We start from the raw sequence: 22,670 nt of genomic DNA on the forward strand, positions 1-22,670 counted from the left end.
CCATATCTCAATACCTGAATCATCTCAATTGGCCCCTCTCGATGTGGAGGGTCAGAGGCTCTACTCCAAACCTCTCTTGGATGTCTGTGCTTCTCACCCTATGTCTAAGTAAGAGCCCAGTAAACCTGCAGGGAAAGCTCATTTCACCCTCTTGCACCCCGCAATTTCATTCTTTCAGTCATTACCCAAAGCTCATGACCATATGTGAGGGTAGGGACATAGATTGACTGGTAAATCGAGAGCTTCACCTTCTGACTCAGCTTCTTCTTTACCGCTATGGATTGTTGTTGCGACCTCATAACTGCACTCATCCACCCCTATGCGTTTATCATTGTCGCAAAAATATTCATTGTAAGTTCACAAATTGTGTTTGACCTCTACATGTTTGGCATATGATAGAGAGAGAGAGAGAGAGACTTGAGGGTTCTAGTTCTCAACAAGGATTTGAATGAAAGTCCAATAAAGTTATGTAATGTCCATGATGAATGGAAGAAAGCTAAAGCATCTAAATACTTGTGAGTGCCTTTCTAGAACATTTTGTGAAATGGTGCCCTCATTTTTACAAGAAAGACAAGGCACTCCTTAAGAGAATGCCAGAGAGGAGCTAAAAGGACTCTGGAACTATGAAGAAAGACATACAAGTGTAGATTAAGTGGTGACAAGTGACGAGGAGTGTTGAATGTCATGAAGAGAGCTAATAGAGTTGTCAGTAGTATGTAGTGATGTTGAGAAAGTTTTTCAATCTTCAGTTTTTAAGGAGAATGGACATGACAAAGTTTTTGAGACCTATTGGTGACCGATGCTGGACAACAACCAAACAGCATTAAAAACAAATATCCATGATAAAAATCTCATGTAAAGTCATTCAGTCATAGGCTCATGGGTATTTTGCTTAAAATGTTGTTTAAAAAAAAAAGTTGCCCACAAACAGGAAGCACCTTCAAATGTGATTGTACTTTTGAACTGAAGGCAAGACTCTTGACCAATGAATGATGGGGAAGAGTTATTAATTTAACAATTTTTGCCCATTGTGAGCATACAACTGGATGACTTGACGTGTAGATTAGGCGACACGAGTAATATTCGAATATTTTATGAATGTTTTTGATAGCTTTTGTTCTAATCCAGGGTCGGTCACCATTGGGTCACATTCTATCAGACGTTTTGTCCGTAATCCTCAAACACATGAGACAAACATTTTTCTTGTCATTCACTACCAACTATGTGGAGTAAATAACATATAAAAAAGTCTAATGTCTGAGTTGAGTAATCCTTTTTAAAACAGTCCCTCGGTGAGAACACAGAAGCTTGTTATTGGTTTAATTTAATAAAAGTGTTAATGAAGTGTTTTCTTACACAAATTATAATATGGACATATGAGAACAAGTTACTGCATATTTTAAATGGAGAGTATCGCCTTTTGGATTTGATAATATACAGGTCACCTTTGTTGAACTGGACAGAGAGGCTCTGTTTAGCTAAATGGCCTGCTATCCTCTGCACTGTTCATTTGATCTAAATATGTAATTGCCAGTGCAAAAGACACAAATATTTTTTATTTGCCTTCCCAACTAACAACTGTACATCTCTAAATTGCAGGAAGGGAAGGCCTTGGAGAAGGCCAAAAGATAATCAATGCACCAGGAAGACATGCACAAATCTTTTATCCCGTTGCTACTGAGCCCTGTTTTCTTTATCACACACCCTTTCAATGTCAAACGATTCCTTAATGAAAGTGCATTATTATTATCTATGGTAAAGTAATAGCATTCAAAGGGAATCTTCCCTTAAGTCGATAAGGTATTCATTATGATGCTAAAATTAGTGTGTTTCTCAAAGTGAATGCCAAGAAGATGCACATTTGTAATCTGAGTATTGTGTAGGAAGAAATGTTTTTTTTTTTTGTGCCCTGACATTGATCTATTATTCTGGCTTTGTATCGTGCTTTGCTCTGTTTTTTTTAAGGCTATTATTTAACCTGTTTTCTGGATTCTTTTATAGTACATATATTTTTTTTGTGTGAAATCTGTCATTTTAAAATCTTTGTCTTGGAAGAACAAATTGCTTTTTATATTACTTTATTTCTCAGTTATATCTTCCTTACTCCATTAGAGTCTGTTTTGCCCTGTGATGTCTTTTCTGTTTAGGGCCACTTTAATCCAGCTTCATAATTATATCATGGAATGACTGATAGTTGTGGTTAGTTCAGAGCTAAAATTTTCTTTAGCTGTAACTTATTATAGCAATGGAATGGAAAGCAGCAGTTTGAGAGACCGTGAACTTTAGTGAACGTGCTGTTGTGCAGAATGTCCGTGTGTGAAGCTGCATGTGATTCTTAGCAAAGCTTGTGTGTGTGGTTTGCACTCCAGTTTAACACATGGATCATATTATATATGAATCTTATCGATGGAACCATTTGTTAAATGGACACTTGGTTTAAATATAGTGCTAGCTGTTATACCAGTTAAACGTGAAATCTGCCTCTCTGTCTTTGAAGGGCTTCCTTTTGGTCTCTGTAATGATGAGCATAACATGAACCTGGCAGGGCAAAGTCTTGAATATATTGAGAAATAGATGAATAATCATCATAAAACAAATACGGAGGAGAACACTGGGGAATTAGTCAATGAGACAAGATTGTGTTCCAGTTCCGTTTTGCTTTAATTGCTGTATTATGTGTGAAGAGATTGTATGTTCTCCCAGAATCCCATTGGTTTTTCAAATGGTTTATTGTCCAATGCTAGGTGTGTACACTTCAGGGAATTTAGTTGTATTTGATATTATTTGCTTAGTAAAACTTAAGGTTATTTACATTGAAAGGTATCAATGAGCAAAACTGTTCATATGAAACATAACTCCAAGTTTTGCTTCAAATTTAGTTTTGAAAAGAAATTCTCAAAACAATTCACAGAACAAATTGTGTTTCTCCACAAGTGAAATGTGTGCCGTTATTATATATATTTTCCGTCTTTTCTTCAGCCTTTTTCTCCTTGTGCAAAAGCACATTTTATTCTGGTTACAGACGATGGAAAGTTGGTGCAGCTACAGAGGAGATACTTGCCATCAGTTTGCTGCTACTAGCATCCAATGGCCTGCTTGGTTGTGTAGCACCAGTGATGGTGTCACCTCTGCCACTAAATGGGTGATGTGAGGTGGAACTGGCAACATGAGTGGGTGGACAAGCAGTGTATTGATGGGGTGTGGAGCCAAATGGAAGGCATCACAGGATGAAGGAAAGCTGCAGAATAACCCTTGAGGAGCAATATTTATTTTCCAATACCCACAAAAAAAAAAACATGCAACAAACCACAAAATGTCATTTGTAAAAGCAAAGCAAATTTTAGGGACAATTCTGTAAAACTGTATACAAAACAAAACTGTTTTGCTCATCATTAATAAATATGGTAGTTGTGTGTTGTGATCTTCTGCAGTGCTCAGTAAGTGAAGTCCTAGCAGTTTAATGAAACTGCCTCATTTTAAAATTGCTTTGAATGAGATCATAAGAAAGACGCATCACAGAGGCACAATACATGAGCATGAAGAAATATTTTGGAATAAGTGCGGGTTCATGGAATATCAAAGATGAGCAAAGCCCTACGTTTGAGCTTGGTAAGGTTATCTTCTGTCTGAACTCAGTACTAGGACATAAGATGGTCTAATGGTTTGATAATAAGTTTGCTAAGACATGAATGTAAGGCCTCTCTGATCGTGACATTAGCTGCAGTGAAAACCTGCATCTGCTGCACGTCTTTGAGAATCAGAATTTCAAGATGGTGGGGCTCAAGCTATGGCACCCTCCTGCAGGATGACACTGCTAAGAATGTCACCTCTGCAGTTTACTGGTCACAACAACACAGCTAGAGCCTGAAGGAGCTTATTATCCATATCTTGGAAATGACGATGAAGCCCAAAGTATTGTCAGTTATGAGTTAGCTTGCTGATTTAAAAGAAACGGAAAAAGCAAAACAACATGTCTCTTTAGTTTTTAGTAGTAAATCCAACCACCTCAGATAACCAGGCTAACACGTATCCCCAAGTTGTTTGTCAAGCCAGGGCTGACACTTGGAGGGGTGTGGCACTGGTTGGCAACGTCCATCAGTTTGAAATTTCACAAATACCAGAAGCCGCCCACTCTTTCCTTTCACTCAGGCTGTGAACGCCAGGGCGATGCAAGTAACACATGCCACATAATAGCAGTTAATAGGAGGAATGCGTTAAGAACCTATAATTAGTCTCTTCTTTAAAGAACAAATGGCTCTGACTCACACAGCATTTTATTGTTCATGTTTTGTCAAGGTCAACAAGAGCTCAAAGGAAGCATGATACGTTTACATTAAATTGGCTCTACAATCAGAAGCCCATTTTACACTTGGTAAACTCAGGGTATGCCTAAGCCGCTCTAAAAGCTGTTTGGGTTGTGATCAAGAATTGAAGAACTTGAGCACCAATACTACCCTCTGAATGGTTATTATTGAAAGAAGCATTAATGCTTTTAATACAGAAGATCACGTTTTGTTTGGGCCAGGGTGTTGTTTATCGGCTTCCCTTCTGTTTGTTTCCGAGTAACCCTAGACATTTGTTTTCTTCACTGACTAATGAGAGACATCCTTTTTTCTTCCTTTGATTTACAGTGAAAATTCAGAAGAGCGATCACCATCATTGCTGGGACCCCTGTGTCAATTATTGCCATTCTCAACACCCCGGACATTGCAAGACTGCAAACTGGAGTGCGCCCAACCCTCTGGCCAGTCAGGAATACTGCAAATGTAACTATGCTGTTTTACACTGTCTGTGTGTAACCTGACCCCCTCGTTTTTCCTAACCCTTGCCCAGGTAGATGCAGAGATTACGTCAGTAGTGTACACCTTAAATGGTAGGCTGCAACTCCTGGCATAACTGGTCCTGTGTGTTAAGTGCTGGCACATTTGGATTATGTGTTTGTGTGTGTTTTAGTTGCACTGTGCTATCCTACAACCATGTGTTTCTGCAATAGCTCAGAATGGTTTCACAATTTAAATTGAATGGACTGGATTCCATGAAATATTAGTTCATCTTTATTACCATCTCATAATTTGATGGTAGTAAGTGAGAGATGTTTGTCTTCCTATCACTCTTTTCATCAGCACTGAATAGACGTTGTTGCAGTTGAGGGCTCCTTGGTGATTAGAGGACTTTATATCTGGTCTTACCATTGCTTACAAGCAAACCTTTCATTTTTAAAACTCTTCACACATTTTAGAAAAGAGGTACATATACATATATATATATATATATATATATATATATATATATATATATATATATATATATATATATATATATATATACACACACATACATGTACATACATATACAGTGGGTACGGAAAGTATTCAGACCCCCTTCATTTTTTCACTCTTTGTTATATTGCAGCCATTTGCTAAAATCATTTAAATTAATTTTTTCCTCATTAATATACACACAGCACCCCATATTGACAGACAAAAAAAAAAGAATTTTTGAAATTGCTGCAGATTTATTAAAAAAGAAAAACTGAAATATCCCATGGTCCTAAGTATTCAGACCCTCTGCTCAGTATTTAGTAGAAGCCCCCTTTTGAGCTAATACAGCCATGAGTCTTCTTGGGAAAGATGCAACAAGTTTTTCACACCTGGATTTGGGGATCCTCTGCCATTCTTCCTTGCAGATCCTCTCCAGTTCTGTCAGGTTGGATGGTAAACGTTGGTGGACAGCCATTTTTAGGTCTCTCCAGAGATGCTCAATTGGGTTTAAGTCAGTGCTCTGGCTGGGCCATTCAAGAACAGTCACAGAGTTGTTGTGAAGCCACTCCTTCGTTATTTTAGCTGTGTGCTTAGGGTCATTGTCTTGTTGGAAGGTAAACCTTCGGCCCAGTCTGAGTTCCTTAGCACTCTGGTTGCAATCGAGGGACAGATGAATGCGGCCAAGTACAGGGATATCCTGGACAAAAACCTTCTCCAGTCATCCTGTCCCTGCAGCTGAAAAACACCCCCACAGCATGATGCTGCCACCGCCATGCTTCACTGTGGGGAGTGTATTGGACAAGTGATGAGCAGTGCCTGGTTGTCTCCACACATACCGCTTAGAATTAAGGCCAAAAAGTTCTATCTTGGTCTTAAGAATCTTATTTCTCACCATCTCCGAGTCCTTCAGGTGTCTCTTAGCAAACTCCAATTTATATATATATATTTATATATATATATATTGTCTGTATGTATGTATGTAGTTACTTCACACTGATGCAGCAAGTGCAGTGGCAGCAACTCCGAATGATGAGCGCACTCTCTAAGGTAGCTGGTAGTTCGTATTGTATTGTAATATTATAAAATTCTACTATTTATTTTTGTATAGCCCAGGGGTGGTTAACTCCAGGCCTAGAGTGTTGCAGTGGCTGCAGGTTTTCATTCTAACCCTTTTCCTAATCAGTGACCAGTTTTCACTGCTAATTAACTTTTTTCCCCCATCACTTTAATAGCCCTGTTAGAGTCCAGCCCTCTGAATTGATTCCTTTCTTCATTGAATTTCCCCTTGGGATTAATAAAGTCTCTCTCTCTCTCTCTCTCTCTATCTATCTATCTATCTATCCACTGTGTGTATGTGTGTGTGTATATATATATATATATATATATATATATATATATATATATATATATATATATATATATATATATATATATATATATATATATATATATAACAGCCGAGCAGAAATGAGATGTGAAACGAGCTAACAGATGACCAGTCTCTCCAATCACTTTCTTAATGAGAAGCCAATTCTTGCTGTTAATAAAACCCGTTATTCAATTCCATGGCTTGTTGCTGCTCTCATTCTGCCACAGCACACATTTCGAAAACTGTTGTTTTTCTGTTCTTTCTAAGAGCACCATCAAAATGTTTTGGTGACCTGAGAGATCAGCCTTACCAAGACCATCACCTCTGTTTAATTTCAGATATTATGTGATGGGCACAGAGGAGCTGGTCAAGTGGTGGCTTGTTTTGTGTCTCATTATTGTTTGGCTGCTAATTAAAGAAAAAGAAACAACAATGGGGCCGGAGTCAAGTTAATTAAATGAAGTAATCGGCAGCAAAAACTGGTCACTAATTAAGAAGATGGTAAGAATGAAAACCTGCAGCCACTGCGGCACTCAAGGCCAGGAGTTTGCCACCCCTGGTATAGCCCAAAATCACACAAGAAGTGCAGCAATGGGCTTTAACAGGCTTTGTCTTTTGACAGCCCCCAAGTCTTGACTATCTAAGAAGACAAGGAAAAACTCCCAAAAAAAACATGTAGGGAAAAAAAGGAAGAAACATCGGGAAAGACAGTTCAAAGAGAGACCACTTTCCAGATAGGTTGGGCGTGCAGTGGGTGTCAAAAAAAGGGATTAAATACAACACAATGCACAGAACAGAACACAACTAATCCTCAATACAATATAATAGTGCAATTGAAATATTACAAGTACAGAACAGAATTCAACAGTAGATGATATCACATACTGTAATAGAATTCTGATTTATTTAGAGTCCTGGAGACATCGGCCATCAAGCTGCCTTCCCCCATTTGGCCATTCCAAGCTGAATCAGCTCTGGGCCAGCCAATCCGATGAAAGGGCCCCTCTACCCGATGATTCCTGTGATTCTCCATTAGAGAGGACTTTACCTTAGGCAGACAAAACAACTTGGCAGGTGGGCAGTGGCATCAGGTGCCACTATTGAGTACCAGGAAAAGAAACAGAATAGGTGACGGGTAGTAACAAATTATAACTATCATATTACTTATGATAGTGTTTCATTTTTCCATGGAAGACTCTGAAATCCTCAGGAGTGGCTGGCTGTCTGGAGGAGCATTGAAGTGCTCTTCAAAACCAGAAAAGCCTGAAGGATAGTTCTAGAGAACAGCCAACTGAGGACTGAACTAGTAACAGGTCTTCTGTGCTCTTCATTATGAGAGCCTGGAGGTGTTAGAAGCTATAAGATTGTGATTCATCACAGATTTTTTTTTTAACTTATGTTTCTTTATGTAGAAGTTTCTACAAAAGTTGCCTTGTGAGGAGTATATTGCCACGTTGGCTGCACTACATTCTCTCTCTCTCTCTCTACACAAACCAGGGAAAGGGCTCATTCTCCTGATCACAAAATGCAGAAATTAATTAAATATTAGCCATTTTTAATACTTTAATTTGTCAGCCAGCATATCTACAATGGCATTAGCATTGTGCAGGCATTGCCCTCATGAACCAGTTATGGTAGAGCTGATGGTAAGGATAAATAACTATAGCAAATACACTACTAGTCATTCTTTCAGAGTCCAGTGAGGTCGTCCCCTGCTTCAGCTTATATGTGTTACATTTATATTGGTTTGCTTAGCAGATGCTTTAATCCCAAGCGACTTACAAAAGAGGTCAACATAATCAAGTAAACATCAGTCTGGTGGATTGTTTTGGAACAAGTGTGACAGGATAATGTTACAAAATTGATCATCACAAGTGAAGAGCTCAGAAAAAAATACAAGAGAATTTATAGGTTACAAAAGTCTAACAGCTAGACAGAAATTCACCTAATAGGAGAGCCTTCAAGTGCTTCTTTAACACATTAAGAGATTCCGAAATTCGAATGGAGGTGGGAAGCTCATCCTACTAGCTAGGAGCTACACATGAAAAGAGTTTGGATTGAGATTTGATGCCATGCTGCAAGTGGCGTCACCAGATGCTGGTAATTAGCCGACATGATTGGTCAAGAAGGAACTTGGGGCCTCACAAGTGTCTCAATGCATATGTGTTTGACCCATCAACTACTTTGTGGGCACGAATCCTGGATTTGTGCTTAATACGTGTTGCTACAGTGATCTGAAAGGAGGGGTGACTACTGCAGAGAGTTTTAATAGTCGAGACGTGATAAGACCAAAGGAGATCTGCTGCATATTCCACCAGATATTGTCTGATCTTGCAGGTGTTTAGAGTGAATCTGCAAGACTGATGCAACATGGTCAGTGAGGGGGCTGCTAGTCATTGATCATCACTCCAAGGTCAGACTGATATTCCGGGTGTTAGTGATAGTGAGCTTTGATAAACGGTGATCGAGTGCTAAACAGACGGACAAGCTGGGATAACAAGAAGGTCCATCTTTGCCAGGTTGAGGTAGACATGGTGCTTCTTCATCCAGGTAACCCACAAGTCCAGTTTCTCCACTCACTTAATTTCTCAACAACAAAACCCTTGTGGTTGAACCATTCCATATGTTGTCACACTTGAATCTGTGCCATTGTCTTTTATCTTATACACGTCTAGGTTTCCAATTCAAGATTTTTTCCTGGCTTTTCTGATCAGAGAATCTCTTTCTAACAATTGCCATACATTAGCTTCAATTTAGAAATGGATGGATAATCTGCTGTTTGCAGTATACAAATGAAGTCCCTGAAGACTTATTGCAAAGAAAGATTCTGCTTACTTGCAGTAACAACATTGTTTTCACAATTTGTTGTGTCATTTCCAGTAGATGCTTGCTCTATGTTGACCCACATGACTATAACTTATACATGTGACAAATTGGGATAATAGCTTTTACCAAGAGGCTATAAATGTCACTGCACTGCTCATTAACATGAGTCCAAATGGATGTTTACTACCTCCTGCAGCCATATCTCCCAACACCCCGGCCCTTCAGGGAGACTTTCATCCTTCCACAGCTTTGAGTTTGATTAAAATGGTTTGATGAAAATTGATATGATGCAAATATTTTTACATTTTGGCCTATTTGCTCAAGACTAGTAGAACTGTTATTTTTCTCCTAAACCTCAAAGCACCATACCAAGTTTAATTGGAATGAATTATTGTAAAATTTTCAGTTAAAGGAATACTTCACCCAAAAATATTATTTTTTTATATGTTGCTTACCCTATGTAGTTTGTAATGATTGCTGAGGAAGAAAAAATAATCTCATGTTTTCATGCAGAATAGAGATAATAAAGCTTCTGGTGACAAACGCTGGACAACAACAAACAGCTTTAACAAGTCCATTAAAAACTCTGATTACTCGTGGCACATAATCTACATGTCAAGTCATCTATTGGTGTGCGCACAACATCCTAAACACACATTTTTAGTAAAATAGTGTTTGTTAAACCACCTCCAGAAAATACTCTCATGTATGAAAGTTGAACGCTTTTGAATTAAAGGCCCGTTTCATTGCCTCATTCATTGGTCAGGAGTCCATCCTAGTTACACCTTATCCACTGGCTAACATGGTGCTTATCATGATAACAGACACCGAGAAACCTGTATAACTAAAGATTAAAAGTTAAACAAAAGCAAGTGAAGATATTATCAAGAAGAGAATCCACCTCCGACTTGAACATATCCGAGATAATTCAATAAGCTGAAGGGCAACTCACTCATGCAGTTTCACACACGGCTGCTAAGTAATCCTGAGATGCAATGAATATAAATGCAACAATTTAAATGCTCATTCATGTCCATACGTATTACATTTTCATAAAACATTTTCTGGTGTTGGTTTATAGTGAAGTATTTTTATAAAATTACACATTGTGAAGGGGGCTGAACGCACCCCTAGAAGATGCGGTCGCTCCTCTGAAACCCCCTATTAAACGGGAATACAATGGGAAACAAGTACAGTTTTTTACTTCCTCTTTGCTCGATTAGCTGCTGGCTTGCTGCTGCTGTGCCACATGATCTGCATCTCATGCGGCACTTCGAACATTTTAAAGCCTGTACAGCAGCTGTCCTTTTGTCTTATTGCTTTGTTTCTCTTATCTCCCAGACATCCTCTGCTTTATTATGCTATTTACGAATAAAGTTTGTTTCTTGAAAACCCTAAATGAATCTGTGAAACTATGTGACCCAAGTCTAACAACATGTTTGGAAAGTTGGGGGCATACAACCAAATGACTGGATATTTGGAATATGCGATGTTAGTAAAATGAGATTTTTTTTGTGGATGATTTTGATATTGTTTTCTGTTGTCAAGCATTGGTCACTATAGACTCCTATTACATCAAAAACTTTATAACTATTCTGCATTAAAACATGAGAACATTTTTTTGTCTTCCATCACTACAAACTACATGGGATATGTAATATATAAAAAATGTTTTTGGGTGAAGTATTCTTTTAACCCTTCTAAAAAGCCTCTTGCTTACCAGTCCTTTATGGTGATAAACCATTGGTTAATGGATAGCATGAATTGCATGCTATTTCCTATATGTTTGTCCCATATGTTTTGGGTTTGCAGTGATTTAACTACCAGAATCTTTCCAATGCTTTGCCCCATTTAACAGGATTAACACCATTCAGTATTTTATACTGAAAGGCTTCACCTTTTTAAACCACCCTTTTCACAAGAAATTGCTCAGATTAGCATCCTGAGATTCCCTGTTCAATATTTAACCATTAAACCTTGCATGGTGTTGTAGATCACCTGTGTTTAAAACGGGTTTTTCTTCCATGCATGCTGTTCTGTCTTGTAACAGATCTACTGTATGTCATAGAGTGGTTTTGTGTTGATGCATTCTGGTCATGGGAGAGCATCACAGCCAATAGCATGTAGCGCCTGTTACTCCGTCAGCCCTGCATGTGCGCTTTGCTGTAATGGAAATACTTGAGCAACATATTACCAGAGCTTTCTCACATTTGTTAGTTTTGTAGCAAATGCCTTTTAATTTTTGTATTTTTATAAAATGCTAATTTTGGATTTCTGAACCTTCAAGGACAAAATGGTTGATAATTTACAATCCTCTTTCATGATCTTGTTGCTCCTCCCTAGAGTTTTATCCACCTGCGACTTTTGCATAGAGTGTAATTGATTTTATTTTTAATAAGGCCACTCAGTCAGCCATAACAAATATTGTAATGACCTAAGATTCATTTTGATAACACAATATATTTCTATAGAACCAATGCTTTGTTGAGCACAAGGGAGTTAATAAGTGATATTGCCAAATAGGAGAAAAATAAAGTGCACCAGTCAGCTAGCAGAATGTAAGCCAGCTATACAGTATACGGAATAATAAGTAAGTGAGGAAAAAGGCTTTCAGAATTCAGTTTTCAAAGGTTATCAGCATTCATTAGCCTAGGAGAAAGGAGAGTTTGAGTCAAAAAAAAAAAAATTAAAGCTTTTATGAGCCATTACTTTGAGACATCAGTACTTGAAACCTGTAAGCATTAACTTGAATGGAGGAATCGCATGAGCAAAGCAAATAAATCGACCCCAAGAAAGTCTTATAATAGTTATTGATTTCTGATTATTAATCTACCACAATAGTTTTCTTTCCATTACACTAAGCAACAACAAATTATATATATTGGAAAGGTTTTAGTTATTATGATAGCCTTCTTCAAGATGAACACAAACATAATTTCAGATTGATTGTATCACTTAGGTTTGGAGAAACATGAAGTTCAGTTTTCTCGAATTTGTTGTATTTAATCGCAGAATGATGCTGACACACCTCATTAGTTCAGTTGAGCTACAGTTGTGTTCCTGCTGATTTTCTAATGCTTCTCGTTTTGGTGTCCAACAATACTCGGCTAGCATTAATGGATTCCATTATCACCAATGCTGCTATTCCATCATTGTAATGTCATGCTGCAAACTTTTACCATGGTCATTGCTGACAGCACCATCATTAGCAGGAAAAAAGTCCAAGTGTGAATGCCAAAAAAGAATCTTTAGCAACATGTTACACTTCAAGCTTTTGTATGCTTGAAGCATGTTGTCAATCAGCTGGATGTTGTTTGATGCTCTGTAGCTACCATGAAAATTCTCATCAACATCCTTGAATGCCTTCCATGTGATTTCCTCCAGCCCAACTAGCAGACTTTTACACCACTTGTTATTGATGGTGTCATGTTTCTTGTTCACTAATGAAAATGCCTTCCTTAATCTTGGCTTCCTTTACCTCAGTACGTTGCTGTAGTTGCCACTGGATTCCGCGCTTCACTCATGATACACTTCTATCTTTGGCAATCAGTGGTAATGTTTCGGGCCGTGCCAATAGTCAGTCGCCACTTCTTTAGGTCGTCTTCGATATGTTTGACCCACGTTTTTTTTGGTGTAGTTCGTTGAACTTTCCAGGAGGCAGGTTGCTCTCGCCGTAAAAGGTTTATATAAAGACTGCAATGGTTTGGCCACGTAGGATGAACATCACTAGGCTTCCATACAACCTACGTGTTACAGTATATGAAGAGGAGAAGAAAATATCTGACAAGTGGTTGTACTGTATGTGCCACACTTCTCTACCCTGGAACCAGATACTTTCGGAGCAGCCAGTTGTTTTTAATGTAAGGAAACTCTTCATCAAGGATGTCATGATTGTCATGTGTGACAACACATAGGCTACTTTGCCTGGAAACAGCTGATTGTTATACATTCAAGGCAGCATTTGCAACGTCATAATTGACACATGTACAGAGTGCAGTGAAATTCTTACTTTTATAAGCTAATCAGCATTCATCACGTCTGCACTCTCTGGCACTATGATTGGTGAGTACAACTATCTTACCTTTAAAATTCTGTCTTCTTTACCTGAAAAATGAGAACCCATTTGGTATACCGTATATACTCACAGTTAAGTTCTCCCTTGGATAAGTCGACTTGATTTTACAGTATAATTTCTTGTATTTTATGTCGGTCATATAAGTCGAATGCGGAAAACCCATGCTATTGGAACAAGGGATTATGATATTCTAATGCCCACCTGATAGAGCAACCACAGAGCACACTCCTTTTTTTTTTCTATGTGGGTGCAGCAATGCGTTGTATCAGCGTGTGCTCCTAACCCCTCTCTCTGTCTTTATTGTGCCTACATGATCTCTCTCTAATACCCAAACTATTCCGAAGCAACGTTTGCACTGATTTGTGTTTTCTGGATCTCACGCCGTCATACACCTTTATCATAAGACCATCCTTTATCTACAATGGAGTGTTCGATCAGAAGGAAATATGAAGCTGGTTTTAAGTTAAACATCGTTGAAATAGGCGAAACAAATTAGTAACTGTGCTGCTGCAACGAAACTGATGTGAGAGTGTTGCATTTTTGAACAGGTGTACAAGTTGGGGTCTGATTTTATGATCGATTTTTTGGGTTTCAAGACCTGACTTATACCTGAACATATACTTTTGAGATTTTTTTATCTTGTAGTTCATTAAAGACCTTAACAATGAAGCAATAAATTAAAAGTATTAAAACTAACAATAGACTTTCTTGATAAAGTAGAATATATTAGTGGTTTCTGGAAAAAAAATCAAAAAATAATTTTCTCTGTATTCTAATTCATTAAAAATTAAAAAAAATAAGGGTAGTATGATTGATGAAGCGGTTAATGCTGGTATCTCGCACTATTACTGAATCATGGCGTCTCTTTCATCATCATTCTCAACAGGTTATACTGCATGGCTCTTGGCCTGAGACATACACTAAAAGGTGTTTTCCCACCTTAGTATGTGGGCACTTGGTCGCTTAGTTGTGTTGCATTCCCACTGCACAACAGGAATTGTAACCTTCATGCAAAATATGTGACGTGCAAAGAAGAGTCCACTGGAGATCAGTCCAAGAGTGATCATGACTTCACAGGGGAGATTATTGTTTTGATGCGGTGCAAGGCGTGGTGTGCCAGAGTGATGCGGTATGAAGTGCAACATTCCATCTTCACGGGAAACTCTCCAGTGTTCAAACTACTAACACATTTGTAAGATAGCACCAGTGCTTGTGGTCAACCAATAAGTATAATTTATTGTCCAAGCCCCACGCACAATAGTTCATGGTTGAACAAAAAGTACATATCCTGGAGTAAGAGCTGAAGAAAGTAAAAAGGACTACAAACAGCCAGAGTTCCTGCAGTGGGAATGGTATAAAAGTTCTTGAGTTTTTCTAAAACACCTGTAGTTCCTGAAAAAAGTACCTGCATCGGAAAAGTGCCAACAGAAATTTATCTGATGACCTCACTAAACCAACAAATCTCTAGTAATGACGAGCAGTGTGTAGAAAGAGTTGGGCCTTAATCAGGGTGAGCTTCTTACTTGAAACTCCCTCTTTGTGGGTAAAAATTGCAAGCCCTGATCCCCATTATGAATAGGATTCAATGGCTTACCCGCACATCTTGACAGCTGGCTAGACATTTCTTGATCTATTCAGTGTAGCTTGCATACTGGCCTGTTAATGCTCAATCTCACATGTGCTGTTGCACTATGGGACTCTCATAATTTTTTTTCTAACATTTACAATGATGAATAGGTGGTGGTGAAATGAGTTACACTTTTATGATAGTGGATAAGTGAATCTGTGTTACGGAATTTACTCTGTTTGGTGAAATTGTGTCAATAACTTTGAATTTCTTATTTTAATAATTTGGAAAGAACATGAGGGTTGTTAATATTTTATACTGATGTTTTGGAGTAAAGTAGAAGCAGATTTTGAAGACCTTTTTTTATACCACTTAATACTTTCAGTCCAGCAGACTAATAAACTGTATGTATGTTTTTCTTGTTTCATTCTCTATGGATTCGTATTTTGAAACAAGTCTTTTGAATAAACTGCTCTTCCAAAGATGAAAAGATTCTGTCATTCTATTGGTATGCCCAGCACAATTGTATATTTAGAATGCCCAGGAGGAGATTGGCAAATAGTTGGCAAAGGTCTCCAGAATTGTAACTGTGATGTAACTATTTTTCTATCTCTTTATTATAAAAAAAAAAAAATTTTGGACGGAGACGAGACGTGATTTTCTCAGAGAGACACTTTCACGTCCCGTGAGATATTGTCAGACACATTTCTTGTAGAGAGAAAGAAACGATATTCACTCACAGGCAGTTATACGTTGCGTTGTCATGAAGTAATTCTAAACACAGAATCAAAATCCAATGCAATATTGACGAAAAGATAAAAGCGAAAAGAGAGAGAATATATGGACTTAGGAGATATGACAGAAGTACACTGCACAAGATGCAGATCACGCAGCAAGCAGCAGCAGCCAGCCAGCAGCTGATCGAGCAAAGAGGAGGTAAAAAACAAAAACTGTATTTGTTTCCCATTATATCACCGTTTAAGAGGGGGTTTCTGAGGAGCGACTGCATTTCCTTGGGGTTCGTTCAGCCCCCCTCTTCACAACGCGAGCGGCAGAGACGCGAAGTGGCTGGCATAGGCCAGGGAGCAAAGCGAGCATATATCTACAGTGTATATATTCTGTACTGAGAGCTGCTTCTTTGTAATATCCTTCTTATGAAAACGATTGCTGAAGCTGATTCCATTTAGTCTTTTCACAAATCCCAGCCTTGCGTTTACTCTAGAGTGGACAGCCAGTACTTCCTGACTGCTGAATGGACACAAGATAGCCCACTAAAAATGAATCAGTCTGTGGCACAGTTAATGTTTCTGAAAGGCTGGCAATTAATCCAAGTCATGTGACAATGGTGTCATTTCTGACACTCCAGCCCATCTTGTAAAATACTGGGGGTCCCAGCAAGTGAAGTGATCACTCTTTTTAACTCGCAGTCTGTCTAAAAAGGCACGTTTACATTTTATTTATTAATAAAATTATTAATGTATGTAATACAACAATTTGTCAGGATTTCTTTTACTTCTGTATTTATACTTTCACCTACTTAACTGTATTAACATTGTTTTTAAAAAGAAGTATATTTTTCCTCCCCTTTGTCTACATGAAAACTCAATTTACTTTTGGGAACTGACTTTTCTTGTTTCTGACTCTTTTTCTTCTTTGTGCTGTTCCTGAATTTAGCTTTGGTGTCCACTAATTTTTCTCCTGGCTCAGTGAATACTCCTGGTTATTCCTGTCAAAACTCCACTAGCACTCTTCCCCGTAATTCACACCCCATGAGTCCACGCAACACAATGATGAAAAGAAGGCAAAGGAAAAAGGAACACAAGAGCTCACGTATGTATTTCTGTGACTTTTAGTTACTGTTTATATTGAAAATTCAACAATTAAAGGGGGGGTAATATGGCATGCTGGGTAACAGATTGTTTATTCCCCTATTTTTATGACCTAGTCATTTTCCTGTGTGGGCATTCTGACTTTCTCATCACATTCTAAAAATGAGTGTATTAAGTTAATTGGTAAATTTAAATGAACAATATTGGAATGAATATGAGTGTGTGCTTGAGTATGACTGGTGACGGGTGGGCACATAATCTAGGATTGGCATCAGCCCTTTATGACAGTGAATTAGGTAAACAGATTAGATTTTTTATATATATATATTCAATGCCTAAGGTACAATAAAAATTTAAATAGGATTGTTTTGTAGCTCAACGGTTAGAGAATCCCACGTCTGTTTCATGTTTTTTTTTTTTTTGTCTCAGTATTTAAGTGTTTATCATCCTTACTTTTAATTATTTATTGGGCAGACATCTTTATTCCAAGATGGTTTGTAAAAGAACTACTTAAAAAAATGGTTTGAGAGTATTTTTAACTGGACAGACACAGGTCTGTTCCCAACGGTAGGCTGGCACCCTGTCTCTGCTTGTTTCTGAAGCTACTCGGGATTGGCTCTAGCACCTCACAGTCTTGAACTGGATGAAGAAGACTTAATAAATGAATAAAGGGAAAGCATTTATGTAGTCTTATTACAAAACAACATTAAGTGCAAGTCCCTCATTGTAATTACAAATTTCCTTTAAAAGTATTGAGGGAGCAAAAAAGCAAGAGGTTGACAGGAGAGGAGTGCAGAATGATGGAGGTAGAGCAGTCAAGTTAAGTTATTAATATTTATTTTATCAAGTTATTAATATTTGAATCATGATTTAAAAGGGAACATATACACTTTCAGAGTGATAGATTAATAAGGATACAGCAAATTCTATGATTGTTGGTGAACTGATAGTGCTTAGTCATACTGCTGGCATTCCATCTTCCTTACAGTATGTCACCTACACCTTACTGTAGATAAACAGATATATAGATAATTTATTTGTCTCCATGGGTAAAGTTAAGAAGCCCAAGAAAAATGTAAATATTATAACAAACCTCAACCCCCTCAAACATGCTCAAGAACCTCCAGTTTGGATCATAAGAAAGTAGTGCTAGTAAGATGTTGTCAGATCTGCCCAGTCCTGTCACTAGTTTACATTTAAAGGCACTAACATGTCCAGGTTTTTTGTGTCCACAAATGAAACATCGTGATAGATGTTTGTTCCTTCCAAAATTCCCCTGAGTGAAGTCATCAGCATTCTAGGGTCAGAATGATTCGTCATTAGAGTGTTGGTAGCAGACAAATTCATTTCTGTTGCTGGGTTAATAAACATTAATAAGGATAATGTAACTTTTCTTGTTGGGCAGTGCTGTCAGTATTTCAATGTCCAGATTATACATTTTAGTTCTATAAGAGTTTTTGTAATGTGCTTGATTTCTTTACCATTGCTTATTCACATGTTGTAGATGTCTAATCCCACTCCTGCTTTTTCCACCCTGCCTAATCATTTAAGATGAAATCTTGTTATGAACTTTCGAGTTCCCAGCCATGATGGTCTCAAACAATGACTCAAAATGCCCACCACAGGGTGAAATATTATTAAAAACCCAGCTAGTAACACTGATGGCAATGTAGAATCTTTATAAATCAAAGATTTATTTAAAAAAAAAAGGTTATGTTAAACAGTGAAGCGTACAAAAGACACAACAGACAAACCAAGGCAAATAAGTCCCAATCACAAATCCAGCAAACAAAGTCAAAAACAAAGCATAAGATCAAAAATCCAGTAATTCACAAAAAAGCACAACTCATAAGCGCATTCAATGAATTGCAAGAGACTATGGATTGCTCTGTGCCTCTACGGGGCTGAGGACAGTCCCGTGCCAGTGACTTTAGAATCTGTGATATTTTTATTTGGATTTCATGTACTTTAATTAATCCCTGAGGGGATATTGTCTTTTTGCATAGCCTTTGGAGGTCAGAGCATATGGTCAGCCATTGTACAGCACCCCGGAACAGTTTCCAGGTTAAGGGCCTAGTAACGGATCCCTTTTGGCAGTAGCTGGATTTGAAACGACAAACTTCCAGATAGCAGTGCAGATCCTTGGTCTCAGAGCCACTCACTCGCCCACAAAATGCATGGGACGCAGGACAAGATACACAGATACATAGAAACCAATTCTCAACCAATGTAATGTAAAAAAGGAATGAAAAATGGACAAAACATATAAAAACAGCACTTGAACCTTAGCCAAGGGAGCAGCCAGGATGAAACGGCCACAGTACCTGAAATTCCCATGAGATGTAGCAGCTCGTTCATTTAAAAGCAATCAAATGTTTCTCATTGTGTGGAGGCAGGCCAGATCTGAAGCCTTTCCACCAGATTGTTTGGTTTTTTTGGTATTGTTCAGGCCTCAGGACATCACTGGACTCTTTAACAGCAGCATGCTTCTTTACCGCTCTTAGAACCAGCACGATTATAATATGCACTGCCCTCTTAGAGCAGCAGCAAAGAAAAAAAAATAATAATAATCCATTGGGCGAGTGACCAGCACTACTTTCCTTCTACACCACCCCAAGTATAGAGAGACACCAGTGAAATCAGGGTTAAGTAAAAAATGATTATTAGAAGACAATACACACACCTACTGTAACAAAAAAAAAAAACCCTTATACATAATATCATGCTACAGCGCTTCCCACCCTACACAAATCACGCCACAAAACACTTAAACACATAAGCTACTAATACAGAAATTTGAGCAAGAGAAAAAAAATGTATTTATAGTCCTTTTAAATATTACCTGTACGGAATGTTGAGCTCAGGCCCTCTCCCAAATATAATTCGTCGTGAAATGAACCCAGGTTCACCTGACGTTTTCCATGCAGTGTCAATCCTTTCCCTCTTGCTGGTGCTATGATGGTGTCCACTTCTCTCTTGGCTCTGCGCTTCTCCTCTCCTTTTTCCCGCCTCCCCATTTACATACGATTGGCTCCTCCCTGTACTGTCTGTTGGCCCTCCAAGCCAGGTGCTCCCCTCCCCGTGTACCATTGGCCAGCCTTACACATTAAGCCATTCCATTAATAACAGGAATGGGAAAAGGTACAAACTGACAGTGACACACACATATTCCAGACGACCGTTACACTTCTCTATGATATTGGAAATTGATCTAAAATAGGAAATGGTCTATTTAATGAAGCAGTGGTGTTCTGTATTCAAAGTACACATCCATCCATCCATTATCCAACCCGCTTTATCCTAACACAGGGTCACGGGGGTCTGCTGGAGCCAATCCCAGCCAACACAGGGCGCAAGGCAGGAACCAATCCTGGGCAGGGCGCCAGCCTACCGCAGTGCACACCCACACACCAAGCACACACTAGGGACAATTTAGAATCGCCAATGCACCTAACCTGCATGTCTTTGGACTGTGGGAGGAAACCGAACCACCCGGAGGAAACCCATGCAGACACTGGGAGAACATGCAAACTCCATGGGAAGCAAACCTGGGTCTCCTAACTGCAAGGTAGCAGAGCTACCCACTGTGCCACCCTCAACGTACACAATAAACATGAAATAACACTTAAAACCAAATGAAAATTGTTCCTTAAAAATTAAAAATTATTTAAAATTTGAGAGAAAAAGCAAAATGAAGCTTCTAGCTTTGAAAATAAATTTAAAATGTGTTTGTGCCCTGTTTCTAATTACCAGAATAATAGAGTGGGTTTAATGCAAGCCACGTGACCCACTGACAGGTGACATGTACATAGCATGGAGAAAAGGTAAGCCTTTAGGAAAAGCTGGCAATTCTAAATGAAAGGGCAGCAACATTTCAGCGGTGATCAGGAAACATTATAATGACATTAGCGTCTGAAGTCTGAATGATATTTTAATCTTCACCTTTTTAAGCATCTGCTTAGAACAAGGTATAAAGGCAGGAACTGTGTTGTGTGGTGTCTTGTTTATGAAGACCAAAAAGAAATCTGTGCATTTCAAACCTGACCTACTGTGTAAATGATGCTTGAAAAACATTTTAAAAGTCTTTTTGTGTACCGAATCATTCGAAATTACAGGTGTGGGTTCACTTATTTTCATCATTCCCATTGAAATTCTATACAAGTCTTATTTTCTTATTCAGTGTTATGACAATAGATGCTTAAAGAAAAAAAAAAAGTAAGTAATCTCAAGAGCCACTAAAACCTCATTCAAGCACAGCGAAAACTTGCGTCAGCTGGGAAGAAAACACTTCATTCCTCTCTCACTGTAATTGGTGCTCAATGCAAATATCTGATGCACAAAATGGAAGAAATGATTGAGCTTTATGGTGTGTCTGCTATGAAAAGTGCCATAAATAATAACAAATGGCAGTCTACTAATTTATTTTTGTATTTTTTTTTTTTTCTTCCATGTACTGGTGTTTGTACTGAAAGTTCTTCCAAAATCTACCTGCTGTGGATTTGTTAAATCTCCAATAATTTTTTCAGTAAAATATTTAACAGTGCAGTGTCAATAAGTATAGTTTTACCTAATATTAGATTGATGTGGGCGGCACGGTGGCACAGTGGTAGCGCTGCTTCTTCATAGTTAGTCCTCCCTGCATGTAGTTTGCATGTTCTCCCCGTGTCTGCATTTGCTTCCTCCGGGTGCTCCGGTTTCCTCCCACAGTCCAAAGACATGCAGGTTAGGAGCACTGGAGATCCTAAATTGTCCCTAGTGTGTGCTTGGTGTGTGTGTGCCCTTGTGGGTTGGTCAGCACCCTGCCCAGGGTTTGTTCCTGCCTTGTGCCCTGTGTTGGCTGGGATTGGTTCTCAACAGACCCCCTTGACCCTGTGTTAGGATTCAGCGGGTTGAAAAAATGGTATGGTACGGTCGATTGACATGTACATTAAATCAGTGTTCCTGTGTGCTTTGCATGCAGCCCTGTGGAATACACCGACCACAACAAGAAATGTTGGGGAACCATCCGGGGCGCCCTTTTAAATATTTGCAGAGTCCCAAATTGCTTAATGGAGCATATAAATATAACAAAACACAAAAAGCAGGGCAAAATAAGGCAAACTCAAGGTGGTTCAATGCACTGTAGAGCAGTCAGTATTCAGGAGGGATGTTCTGTTCTGTGGTTTGCTCTCTCCAGAATGAGACAATCCCTGCCGAGTGCGCCTTCACTTTACAGTGGCCGGACCAAAAGGGGTGGAGTCACAGGGCTGCAGGAGAAAGAAGAGATGATACCATTAACAACAGCACCCTCTCATGTCCTGAAATGGTAGTGCTTACCTCTGACGATGAGCCTAGAGGGCGGACCTCAAGCACGCATCCACCACAATGTATACAGGCATATTGTGCATAACACTCCATAATGTGTGTTGCTGCTGGAGTCATGTATTGCTGATGCGTTAGCTAATTTGTTAAGAATTACCCAGGACTGGACACTTGGACTCCACTATGCAGGCTACCCCACAGCCCTCCTGTTTGGAAGGTATGGTACATTTATCTAAGCCACCACTGTCTTTTAGTCGAGATTAAGCAAATACTTCCTAATAAAATATATGTTCTGAGTAAAAGTTCTGTCTGACTTTTCTACTAACTTCCTTTGCAATGGTATCTGATTGCATAAAAATTGCATTACCTTTTATGTAAAACCACCAACACAAATCTCATGCTATGTACTACTCCTTTACTACAGTAAATGAAACCAAGTATT

General features: G+C 38.6%; 1 protein-coding gene across 7 annotated transcripts in view; it reads left to right on the plus strand.

Annotated features, from left to right (window-relative positions):
- grip2b (glutamate receptor interacting protein 2b) overlaps positions 1-22,670 on the plus strand; it is a 435,329-nt gene that overhangs the window by 360,982 nt on the left and 51,677 nt on the right. For 6 of the 7 annotated variants that reach the window (XM_039771133.1, XM_039771132.1, XM_039771127.1 and 3 more), the window contains exons 10-11: positions 4,632-4,766; positions 16,773-16,928. In XM_039771133.1, coding sequence (XP_039627067.1) covers positions 4,632-4,766; positions 16,773-16,928 — 291 coding nt within the window. The remainder of the gene's footprint in view (positions 1-4,631; positions 4,767-16,772; positions 16,929-22,670) is intronic. The other variant, XM_039771131.1, reaches the window with a different exon arrangement.

The sequence above is a fragment of the Polypterus senegalus genome, chromosome 12 (genome assembly GCF_016835505.1).
Source record: "Polypterus senegalus isolate Bchr_013 chromosome 12, ASM1683550v1, whole genome shotgun sequence".
In the NCBI taxonomy this organism is placed as follows: domain Eukaryota; kingdom Metazoa; phylum Chordata; class Cladistia; order Polypteriformes; family Polypteridae; genus Polypterus; species Polypterus senegalus.